At 50.8% G+C, this 12,533-nt stretch overlaps 1 protein-coding gene across 4 annotated transcripts in view; it reads right to left on the reverse strand.

The window, feature by feature from the left end:
* Positions 1-12,533, reverse strand: part of LOC103303414 (leukocyte immunoglobulin-like receptor subfamily A member 6) — a 34,979-nt gene that overhangs the window by 2,086 nt on the left and 20,360 nt on the right. The window contains exons 1-8 of one of the 4 annotated variants that reach the window (XM_054710353.1): positions 6,042-6,198; positions 5,887-5,922; positions 5,440-5,724; positions 5,048-5,294; positions 2,251-2,306; positions 1,741-2,037; positions 1,185-1,487; positions 126-176 (exon numbers count right to left, since the gene is read on the reverse strand). In XM_054710353.1, the coding sequence (XP_054566328.1) occupies positions 126-176; positions 1,185-1,487; positions 1,741-2,037; positions 2,251-2,306; positions 5,048-5,294; positions 5,440-5,724; positions 5,887-5,922; positions 6,042-6,075 (1,309 nt within the window). In that variant the 5' untranslated portion in view covers positions 6,076-6,198. Of the gene's footprint in view, positions 1-125; positions 177-1,184; positions 1,488-1,740; positions 2,038-2,250; positions 2,307-4,991; positions 5,295-5,439; positions 5,725-5,872; positions 5,923-6,041 lie in introns of those variants that run through there. The other 3 variants (XM_054710354.1, XM_054710352.1, XM_054710355.1) reach the window with 3 other exon arrangements.

Raw genomic sequence — 12,533 nt, forward strand, 5'->3', positions numbered from 1 at the left:
GTCACAGAGGTCAGGGCAGGACAAACTCTCCCCTGGACCCTGGATGTCCACCCAGGCACCCTCCTCCTGTGATAGGACATGACCCTCTGTGCTGAGCCCCATAACTGAGAGTGTCTCCTAATCACCACTCTTGGGGTCTGAGTTGTTCTGTGAGGGGCTGATGGTGTCGGCTGCTCCTGAGAACCAGAAAGGAGTGGGGCTGTGTGAGGAGTTTATGCCACTCAAGCCCAGAGTCCCCATCACTCTCCCCTTCTCATGACCTAACTGCATGAACCTAACTCCAGTCCCTCCATGAACCCTTTCTCTGCTGGAGAAGGGTCCTGCCTGCTTTCATGTATTTTTTCAGGCTCCCTTCTCTCCCACACTTCTCACTACAGCAGGGTGTCCAGTGGGGATGGCACCATCACCCACAGCAGGTCCCACCTTGGACAGAGCAGCCACCTGTCCTGCTCTGAGAAGGCTCAGGGCCCCCACCTGTGTGGTGAGGGCTTCCATCCAAGGGGCTCTGGAAATGAGCAGCTGAGAGAGTGTCCCCCTGTCCTCTCTCCACCTCTCCCGGCCTCTGCTCCCCCATCAGCCTGGGCCCCCCCATCTCCCTCTGCCATGACCACCCTCCCTGTCACCTGCCTCACTTCTCCCACTTAGGCCTGACTCCATGGGGCGGGGGGAGAATCCTCAGAGACCTTGGAGCCCTGTAGTTCCCTGAAATTTCTCCCAGACTCCTAGTCCCCCTGGGACACAAGTCTGTCTTAGGTGTTGGGGGCTGGGGGACGTTAGATCCTCTAAGAGGCTCAGAACTGCACTGGAGTGAGCAGTGCACCCTCTGAGCATGGGGACCCAGGATTCATCAGTTGTGGACATGGTCCCTGTGGGTGGAGATGTGGGGTCCCAGAGGGTCCTGGGAAGGAGGACACAAAGTGTGAGAGTCTGGGGTCAACCCTGGACTCCCCACCTCACTCAGATCCTCCTGCATCTGCCCTGTGGCCCTCAGACCCTCCCCCTGCCCACCTGGCACCTTCTGGACCCAGGTGAGGAGGAGGGCTGAGCAGGGGGAAGATGGTCTCTGAGTGTCAGAACTCCTCTGGGTGACCATCCCTACAGCCCCTCACTCACTTTCAGCCCATGATTGTTCTGAGACAGGACCCTGAGCTGAGAGCTCAGCAGACAGGGTAAGGGGACCTCACCTGAGACCAGGAGCGCCAGGGGCTCACTGGAGTGTGACAGCAGGAAGGGGGAGGTGCTGTTTGAGCTGTAGCACCTGTAGGTCCCCCCTTGGGTTGAGGTCACAGGACTCATGGAGAACTCTGCCTGGAACTGCTGAGCTCGGTGCTCTGATCTCAGATGCAGGGGGGGATCGGCTGCCCCCTCCTTGGACAGAAGGAAAGTGGCCATCGGTCTCCGTGACTGACACCGCAGGGTCACGTTCTCTCCTGAGGCCACCCTGGGGCCTGGCTGCACCGAGAGGGAGGGTGTGTCAGGAAGGTGTCCTAGACAGAGAGAGGGAGGGTGAGGGCTGCCTGCTCACCTTGTTCTTGCCTGAGAGTCACCAGGCCTCTCTCTGAGGACCCTCCTCTCTGTCTGTCTCTGTTTCTCTGAGTCTCCCCTCTCCCCTCCCCCTCCACCTCTCTCTATCTCTCTCCGTCCCTGGGGCCTGCACTTTCTTTCTGGCCTTACTACCTGAGACCCCCAGCAGGGCCTGTGCAGAGTCTGGGTCCCTGACTGAACCCACTGGCTCCTCACCTGCCACTAGGATGTCCAGGGGGTCACTGGGGGCCGACCACTCAGAGGACAGGTTGTATCCACCGTAGCATCTGTACCGGCCCCCGTGGGAGCTGCTCACAGTGCCCAGGGGGAAGAGGGCCTGAGAGAGCCCAGCCTGGGGCTGCAGAACAAGGCTCTGGGGGAGGTCCCGTCCCCCCTCCTTGTGCAGAGCGAATCTGTCATAGGCGACATCAGAGCGACACTGGAGGGTCAGGCTCTGTCCAGAGGCCACGATGGGGCCCTGCTGGCTCAGGAGGGAGGGCTTCCCAGACTCACCTGGGGAGACCAGACGTGAATTACAGGGGCTGCTCCTCCCATAAACCCCTTCTCCTGGCCTGGCCCCCAGGTCTCACTCTCTGCTGTGTGTCTAGCCCAGGAGCCCCGTAATCACCTCACCCCTATCCTCTCACATGAGGCTCTCCTTCCAGCAAATGTAACAACGATGTATCTGGTGGCTCAATCCATGCATGGGACCAGGAAGGTACTCACCTGGGATCAGGAGCTCCAGGGCATCACTGGGGAGGGACCACACCTGGGGGCTGTCCCTGGAACAGCCATAGCATCTGAACCTCCACATGTGACTGGAGGTCACTGGGCCCACAGAGAACAGGGCCTGGGACTGACTACTGGGCTGTGGCTGGGAGTCCACCCAGGGCACCACCTCCCCTTGACAGGACATGACCCTCTGTGCTGAGCCCATAACTGAGAGTGTCTCCTACTCACCACTCGTGGGGTCTGAGTTGTTCTGTGAGGGGCTGGTGGTGTCGGCTGCTCCTGAGAACCAGAAAGGAGTGGGGCTGTGTGAGGAGTTGATGCCACTCACGCCCAGGGTCCCCATCACTCTCCCCTTCTCATGATCTAACTGCTAGCAGGCCCTCCATGAACCCTTCCTCTGCTGGAGAAGGGTCCTGCCTGCTTTCATGGATTCTTTCAGGCTCCCTGGAAATTGTGAGTTTAGACTTTGCTTCTGAGTCACTGTGGAGCACTTTGGCTTTGCCCAGAGAATTCAGGATGGGAGAGAAATATGCTTCTCATTAGAAACAATATCTACTGTTTGTTTGTTTATTTATTTTAAATCCTCAATGGAGGATATTTTTTCCATTGATGTTCAGAGAGATTGGAGTGGAGGAAGGCAGGGGCAAGGGGAGAGAGAGAGAGACAGAGAGACAGAGAGAGAGAGAAATGTGAGAGAGACACATCGATTGGTTGCCTCCTGCACAGGACTTGACAGGGGCTGAGGATCAAGCCTGTGACCCTTGACTGGGATTCAAACCCACGGCCCTATGATGCTTGGGCCAATGCTCTAACCACTAGACAACCACAGCCAGGGCCATAATTAGTTATTCTGACCTCTCTGCTCATTGTGAAATTCTGTACCATGGAAGCTAACTCATCTGGGTATAAGAGCTTATATTATGCAACAGTTGAGGACCCAGGATCCATGGGTTGGTTTCAAATATACATGCATGTATGTATGTAGACCTCGAGCAATTCGTGAGCTACGAGTGAGGACAATTTTATAAATAAAACTGAAAAGTGCATCTGAAGTCAAAAATTAACATTTTGAGCCCAGATGGTATAGCTCAGTGTTTGAGTGTCCACCTATGAACTTGGAGGTCATGGTTAGATTCCTGGTCAGGGCACATGCCTAGGTTGTGGGCTCAATCCCTTGTGTGGGGCATGCAGGAGGCAGCAGATCAATGATTCTCTCTCACCACTGATGTTTTTATATCTCTCTCCCATTCCCTTCCTCTCTGAAATCGATAAAAAGATATTTTTTAAAATTAACTTTTTGAACCATCTATTATAAGAAACTTCCTGTTGACAAAAGTTATTCTTCATCATAAATACATAGATTTTTTAAATACATAGAAATATAATCCCAATTAAAATAAGAATAAATCCATGTTTTTGAAGTCATAAATGTTTGCAGGTTAAACTGATATATGCAACTGTTGCCTACAAGTTCCCAGGAAATGAGCAATAACAGAGAGGTGCGCACAGAAAATGCAGAGAGCAAACATGAATTTCTCACAGTGTCTAAGCAGGAGCCCCGATTTCCTCATGAGCCCTCCATGGTCACCCCGAGTCTCAGGTGAGCACTGAGGGCCTGGAGGCCTCCAGGAGGAACAGGGCCTTGCAGAGTGGTTCCCACATGTGGGGACACTTCTCACTACAGCAGGGTGTCCAGTGGGGACGGCACCGTCGCCCACAGCAGGTGCCACCTTGGCCAGAGCAGCCACCTGTCCTGCCCTCAGAAGCTCAGGGCCCCCACCTGTGTGGTGAGGGATTCCACCCAAGGGGCTCTGGAAATGAGCAGCTGAGGGAATGTCCCCCGTCCTCTCTCCACCTCTCCTGGCCTCTGCTCCCCCATCAGCCCAACCATCGTCCCTGTGTTACAAACCAGGCCTGGGCGCCAAAAGCTGCCCCTCTCCATCTTCTACTCCACACACTCTCCACCCTGCTTAGGGACCGGGCGCCAGGTGAACTATGGCTTTTAGTGGGAAACCCCACAGATTCTGTGTGGAACCAGGAGGAGCTGAGATGCTAAGTGGGAGTTTGCACATCTTTGGTGTCTCCATAACATTGTGGCTCCTCTTGCTGAGCTGAGCCCCAGGCCTGGTGGCTGCTCAGTGTACCTGCCCCCTGTCTCCCTGAGCTTTTCAATCCCTACGAGGTCACAGTGACTGGGAGCAGCAGGACAGGCCCAGAGAGGCTGCACCTGGAGCAGGTCTGGGACAAGCCAGGTGTCAGGTGCCCCAGGAAGTCAGGCATGAAAGCGCCCCTGCAGGTCATGGCAGGCAGCCCCTGGTTCAGAGGGAAAAGATTCTCAGACTTCACCTCCCAGGACAGCTGAGCCCACACACTCAGCCCCATTTCCCGGGGTCCCGCCTGTGGGATGTCCCCCTGGGAAGAGTGATGCTCAGGTCTGAGGTGGAGCCACCAGAAGTCAGGGGGCAGGGCCTCTGTCTGGTCACTTCAATCAAATCTCACTTTCTCTTAGCTTAACTGGAGTAGTGCCACCTCCTCCCTTCCTCAGGCCTGGCTGAGACTGAAGGGCCCAGCTACCCCAGGAGAGGGAGGTCCCGCCTGTGTCCACACTTTCATAGATGACCTTCCTCCGTGGAACCACCCAGTGCTCCCACTACTTCCATCACATCTCAGATGTTGCTGGGAACAGAGACAGAGATGACCTTGGAGCCCAGAGAGGACAGGACAGGGCTGCTCACCTGAGACCAGGAGCTCCAGGGAATCACTGGGGTGTGACCACACCTGGGGGCTGTACCTGGAACAGCCATAGCATCTGAAGGTCCACTTGTGGTTGGGGGTCACAGGGCCCACAGGGAACAGGGCCTGGTACTGACCACTGTGCTGTCGCTGTGAGTCCAGGGTCCAGGAGAGCCTGTGATCTCCTTCCTTAGTCAGAATGAACCTGTGAAATCCCTGCCCTGAGCCACACTGGAGGGTGACATTCCCTCCTGAGGTCACCACAGGGCTGGGCAGGGCTGAGAGGCTGGGTTTGCTGTAGAATCCTAGGAGAGGAGGAGGCAGCGTGTTAAATGGGCTCACACCTCCCTCATGTCACCCAGGGCTGGGTTGTGAGAGGGAGACACCCTGAGAGCGGAGCCCCTTCCTGAGGGCAGAGCCTGAGGCTGGGACCCCTGAGTGTCCTCTCACCTGTCACCACCAGCTCCAGGGGGTCACTGCGCTCTGACCAGCCAGCAGGGCTGCGATAGTAACAGCGATGTCTCCCTGCATTATACTCTGTCATGTGTGTGATGGAGAAGTTGACCTTGTCCCCAGTCTCCTGTGGCTTCTGTATTTTCCATGGTGCTGGGCTTCCCTCTTTATCCAGACGGTACTCCTCAGCCCCTGGGGTTCCCTGACACCAGATGGTTACGGGGCTCCCCCGGGGGATCACAGGGCCTGGCTCAGCCCATAGGGTGGGCTTGGGGAAGGTCTCTGGAAGGAATCAGAAGCTGGATCACAGGACATTCCCATGCCTGATCCCAGGTCTCGGTCCTGGATGCCCCCCATCTGTCAGAGAGATCCTGCTTCTGCTGCCTTGGGAGAGGTCCCTTGTCCCAGTGAGGAATGGGACCTGGGATACCTGGGGAGACTTACCTGCCTCCACTTGGGTCCTGAGGCCCACACTCAGCCCTGGAAGAGAGTCCCTGTGAGAGATTTGCCTTGAACCCTGAGCAGTTCCCTCCTCCCCATGAGCCTTCTGAGTCCTGGGGTCCTGACAGACCAGGGCTCCCCTCCCCCTCCCATCTCACCGAGGCAGATCAGGGCCCTGAGGGTGGGGGTCATGGCGTCTTCTCCCTGTGGCCTCAGCTGAGCAGATGGAGGAGATCGCAGGGCCAGCAGGATGGACAGATGCACGGGTGGTGGTCACTTGTTGGCTGGTCCTGTCTGTTACGGGACTCTCATGTCAGCAGCCTGCAGGTGAGGGCACAGCCTCTCTAGCAGCCTGACCCTCATTTTCAAGGTGAAGCAGGAAACAGACCCGGAGCCTCCTGAGCTGCCCCTTGCAGGTGAGGTGGCCCAGGGCACGTCCTTCCCTGTCAGAGCCTCCCCCACGGGGTCTCCTTCCTCCTCAGCCCGTCCATCAGCCCCTCCCTGGGGTCCTCACCATGAAAAGTGCCACCTGGGCCTGGAGACGCTTCAGGAAGACGTGGTCCCTGTGGCTGCAGAGCTCAGATCAGCAGGGACACGCTCACCCTCTCCCTGTGCAGCTCAGGGCGATGTCACTGTGACAATGAGCACAGAGGGAAATACAGGGAAATAAGGGAAGGAAACAAGACCCTTCCATGGCCCCAGATTGTAGGTCCTTTTTCTCTCACATGTTTCTTCATGAACTTCCCTTTTTTCTCAGAGACATCCTCCAGCCCCTCCTTCCAGGAAATAAGCCTCAGGGTCATTTTGCCCCTCAGGGCTCCTTGTTCTTTGGGCAGAGCTGTCCTCCTGGGACCATGGCTTGTCCTAGACATTAAAGGACCGTAATTTGGGCTAGAGCTTTGATTTGTCGAAGAAATTTAATCTTTTGTGTTGTTGTTAATCCTCACCTGAAGATATTTTTTCCATTGCTTTTAGAAAGAGTAGAAAGGGAAGAGGGATGGTAAGTGAGATAGAGATAGAGATAGAGATAGAGATAGAGATAGAGAGCGTCTGCCCCCTGGTGGTCAGTGCGCATCATAGCAACTGGTCGTCTGCAGTTCAGTTGATTTGCATATTAGCCTTTTATTATATAGGATTTTTATTGATTTCAGAGATGGAGAGGGAGAGAGAGATAGAAATATTAGTGATGAGAGAGAATCATTGATGGGCTGCCTCCTACACACACCCCCACTGGGGATGGAGCCTGCAACCCAGGCATGTGGCTTGACTGGGAATGGAACTGTGACTTCCTGGTTCATAGGTCGACACTCAACCACTGAGCCATGCCAGCCAGGCAAACTTCGGTTCTTAATTTGCTGTGAAAGGCAGTTTGAAAAGCCATTTGTTCGAAAATGGGATCTCTCCCCCCACCCCACCCCCCACCACCACCACCATTATAAATAATGTAAATTGAATTAATCTGTTCCAGACCCCCTCCCGAATGATTCCGTTCTAACCTTTCTTAAGAACAGAACATATCTAATGTACTGTTTAATCAATAAACAAACACTTGTCTTTTTAAAGGCATCAAACCACCCCTTACCAGCCTTAAATGAAATGAATCACTTTCAGCATGCATTCTAGGGTTGTCTTTTAGGTGTTCAAATATTACTGCCTCCAAATGCTGTCAGTGGCTAATTGCTTTTCTTTTATCCAAATCAACACCAGTTTTTTGTTTTTTTGTTTTTAATCTCTTCCATTGCCTGTGGTCATTGTCTCTTTCACCCTGTATCAACATTAGCATTCTTGATGGCCTCTTCAAGTTTTAAAATTGTGCTAATGGCCAATCCCGCCCTTCCACCCCCCACCCACCCCCCACCCCCAGGAAAAAAAGCATTCTTTCCTCTGTTTGTTGCCTGAGAAATGCCTTTTGTCATGCTGAGGTATCAGCATGAAAGCATTGTCAGGTCAAAAACAGAAACTTGGTTCCACAACTGAGACATTTTTCCCCTGAACAACTTGGAGAATTGAATTGTTTGAGATGGCAGATCTTGGAGAACTGAGCTTTGACTGTATTGTGAAAAAGATTTCATTCTAAAATAGAACTGGAGGGTATGAAATGGAGAGTCTCACATATGGGTTCTGTGGTGAACTAACTTTAAGGACTGAAAGAGTGATTCCCCATAAATGCCTGATCTACAGAAAACGGAAACACTTTCAACCTATGGGCATCCACCACGAGTTTCTCCGAATCTTCAACAATGAAGTTGCCCCTTGGACTATAGTTTCCCACCACCTCCTTGAATTTCTTGCCCATAAATACAGACTGCCTCAAATCCTCAGAGAACTAACTCCCCTATAGTGTGTACAGTTTTCATGTCCCGAATTGTAATTCCTCTTCTGTTCCCAAATCACCTCAAAGTTTTGGTCATTGGAGCTTGTATTTAAGTTGACACTAGAGAAGTCTGTGGGATCTGTAGTGATGTCTCATTTCATTACTTATGTAGGTTCTCAGTGCCATATCTCTGTTTCTTATTCAGTGCTACTGGATTCTATACATTTTAAGAATATTCAATAATAAATGTTTTGGGCATTATTAATGCTACTGAATGCCTGTATCCCCACAAATTCATATGCTGAAGCCCTAACCCCACAGTGTAAACTGTATTTGGGAAAGTGGGGCCTCTAGGAAAGTAGGTTAAATAAGGTAATAAGGTCTTGATTTGATAAGATCATTTGCCTTGAAAGCAGGTAAATTGGATATCATTCTGTTTCTCTCCATGTTCCCACACCAAGGAAAAGCCATTAGAACACACAGGATGAAGGGGTTGTCTGGAAGCCCAGGAACAGTCCCTATGGGGCACCGACCATTCTGGCTCCTTGATCTGGGATTTCCATGCTCCAGAACAATAAACAAATAAATTTCTGTTGCTTAAACCTCTCAGTCTATGATATTTTGTTAGAGGAGCCTGAGCAGAATAATATAAAATTTGCTACCAAGACCTGGAAGCAGGTTTGGAGCTGGCAATGAGAAGAGGTTGAAGGAGACTTGAGGTGCATGTGAGAAAAAGTCTAGGTACTGTGAATGGACTGCTGGGGATACTGTTAGAATTGCCAAAGGAATAACATGCAAGGCCAAAAGTGATAAGGAATTGTGAATTTAGTTGGCCAAATGGGCTGAGCCCCAAAATAGTGCTAGCACCCAGGGACAGAAAGTCAGAGATTTTAAAGGACTCTAGTGGGCTTTTCCTGGGCAGAGGATTCTCTGGGCAGATCCAGAGGGGGAAAGAGAATGGTCTTAGCACGTGGAATGTGGTCTTAGCAAGTGATATGTGGTTTAAGCAAAAGGGAATGTCGGTTGTGAAGTGGTCTAAAGGTCAGTTTCTGGGGGAAGGGGTATGGATTCAATTATTTGATCAGACCTTACAGATACATGGACCTCATGGTCATTTTGGTGAGGGCTCAGAGACGTGGAGAGAAAGCCCTCACCTTCTCGGAGAATGCATGATGAATGGTGAACGGAATCTTGGTACGACTATGGACGGTAATATCCATTTCGGTGAGTCCTCAGACAGAAATGGTAAATACAGTCTTAGATAATGGAGAAGAGTTTATCATTGTTATAAAGGGGAAAATATCTTGGATGAACTGTGTTCTGATGCTTCTAGAAGGTAGAACGTGGGAGCCATAAAACTGTATATTTAGCTGAAGAGATTCCTAAGCAAAATGGTGGTGTGTGGCCTGAGTCCTTCCGAATGCTCATGGTCGCATTTGAGAGGAGAGAGACAAGTTGAAGAATGAACTGCGAAGCCAAAGGATGCACAACGTAATGACTTGGAAAATTCTTGGCTGTTCCTATTGCTACAGATGAGAGTGGGTTTGGGGGAGAACCGAACAGGCGGGGATGGACTGTCGGTTGCTAAAGAGATGATGTGATTGTAGGAGCAGAAACACTGTTCGGACACTATAGGGTGAGATAATACAGTTATCTGTCTGCAAACGTGAGCTATGGTGGCAGGATAGTAAGAAGCAAGGGAGATTCCTTGACAAGTGGAATGAGGGAAACCGACACAAAATATTAAACAAGGCCAAAGGATTTGAGCAATTGACAGTCTGCTAATGAATCTTCTCTAGCCAAGGACACTTAGGAGTAAAAGCTTTACACACTCCAGACCATCCTGGGGCAGAGTGGCCTCAGTCCCTGTTCCCCTTCAATGATGTTCTTGATGACTGTTAGGTCTGATCAAATAATAGAATCGATACCCCCACCCTTGGGAAATGACCTTTAGACCACTTCACAACCGACATTCCCTTTCGCTTACACCACATTCTGTTTGCTAAGACCAGTATCCTTTCCCTAAGGACCGGAATCCAGACCCGCCCAGAGAATTCCCCACTGAAAAAGCCCACCTAGAGTCCTTTAAAACCTATGACTCTCTGTCCCTGGGTGCTGATGCCAATTTGAGGCTCAGCCCATCTGCTTTACAGATGACCTAATAAATTCATAGTTCTTTACCTGTTTTGGCCTTCTGTGTTCCTCCTTCAGCGACCCTAACATTTGGTGCTGAAACCCAGGAGGGTTCCACAGGTCATCCCAAGTTTGCTACTCAGAGACCAGTCTCCAGCGGCAGCTTGCCTTGGGCTTACCTCCGAATCCTCTGCTGCCAGAGGGACTCCACTCCCTCCAAAGATGCCTTTCAAGCAGCAGCGTACCCCGCCCCCAGGTGCAGCCGGCTGGGGAGGGACAGAGGGAGGTTGGCTCTAGGGCATGTCTGGCCTGTCTTAGCCAGCCCCGCCCCCCTGGCCACCTTCTATAATTAATTTCCTTTCAATGTGCAGGAATCTGTGCACCGGGCCACTAGTTTTAAAAATAATGTTCTAGAAATTTCAATCTGTTCTAGGAAGGAACTTGCAAAGATTCAGAGCTGAGTTCAAACAGGAAATTCTCAGGAGTAGCAGGTATCCTGTCAGCGACGCTGGGCAAGCCTAGAGTAATTTTCCCTATGGAAGGCAGCTGGCAGTAGTACTCCAAATGTTTGTGATCCACACATTGAGGTGCTTGTGAATTGCGTCCAGCACTCAATACAAACTTCAATGAGCCATGTGCAATGTTATAAATCTTGCATATTATTTGCTCTTTATTTTTAAAAATTCTACATGGAATCTAAGACCAAACTAAACCCTACACTTATCTAGTTTTCTTAAATAGTTGGCTACAGCCCCCCAAACTAATGTCTCTTTCCTTCCACCAGACCATTTGTCATAATTATTTTTTTTCTAGCTTTTGCCCCAACAATATTAACATTTATAAAACAGATGGTCTCCACCAGATTACAAGCCCTACTTGTCCGCAGGAAATACCACCCCTACACACCATCACAACCTCCTTTTGAGCCTGGGCCTCATCGTCCCTCTGACAGAGAGCAAGGATTTTTGGCTCTGAAGGAAAACATTGCCCCCTTTCAGCAGGAAGCAGCTATAGAAGAGACCCTGTGCACTGCCCCCCTCCCTTTCCCCTGAAAGAATTCAGTGCCAAAAATCCTTGAGGAGAAAAATGTTAGACAGACCCCCAGAATGTTAAACCCCCAGAGCAAGGATGATGGGCTAGGTACAGAAACTCATCAGGGAAGAAAGCTCCAGATGCCTAGCAAGGGGCAAAACTAGGAAAACAAGCAACTTACCCCTCCTTCCCCTTTCGTATTACTAGTCAGGCAGTTTAGACTCCCTGACTAACATCCCTAGATGTTATCTTTTCTTCCCTGAAGATAACATCTAGGCCTCAGTTGTATTTCAGCTCCAGGCCCAGAAAAGCAGCAAAACCAGACAAGTGACACTGTGGCTGCCTCAGGACCAGCTTTTACCTCCCAAGTAACTCATCAGGACTGCTTTCTGGTCTTCACCAACCAGTCTCTCAGGAAAATCATGCTGCTTCAACCCCCCACTCCAACCATGAGCAATGTATACAGTGTTCTAGCCGACTATAATCACAGTCCATCCCCCTACGATCTTGATGTCCCCTCAGCAGGAAGTAACTATGAAAGAGATGACCTCCGTCCTTATTCCATAAAACAGAAAGGCTGGAATGTTAGGTCTGGTTAAATAATTGAATCTATACCTCCTCCCCTGGGAACTGACCTTTAAAATCACACTCCATTTGCTAAGACCAGTACTTTTCCCCTTCAGACTTTCCCAGAATCCGGACCTGTCCGGAGAATTCCTTGAAAAAGCCCTCCTAGAGTCATTTAAAATATCTGACTCCCCATCCCTGGGTGTTGGCGCCATTGGGAGGTTCAGCCCATCTGGTTTACAGATTACCTAATCTATAATAATAAAAAGGGTAATATGCTAATTAGACCAGACAGCTGAACAACCTTCTAGATGTCCTTCCAGACGACCTTCCGGATGAAGCTGGGGCTGCAAGGGCTGAGGCAAGCCACCGAGGCTGCAAGGGACAAGCCCCTTGCACAAATTTCATGCACTGGGCCGCTAATAATTCTTTACCTCTTTGACCTTGTACATCCTCCTTCAGTGACCCTAACAATGATGTTCTTTAAAAACGAAAAAAAACAACAAAAAAAACCCGAAATGAACCAGAAAGTAACTCTCCTGGCACCTTGATCTGACTTGCAACCTCCAGTACAATGGGAGAATGGATTTCCGTTGTTTTCTGC

The sequence above is a fragment of the Eptesicus fuscus genome, chromosome 21 (genome assembly GCF_027574615.1).
Source record: "Eptesicus fuscus isolate TK198812 chromosome 21, DD_ASM_mEF_20220401, whole genome shotgun sequence".
In the NCBI taxonomy this organism is placed as follows: Eukaryota; Metazoa; Chordata; class Mammalia; order Chiroptera; family Vespertilionidae; genus Eptesicus; species Eptesicus fuscus.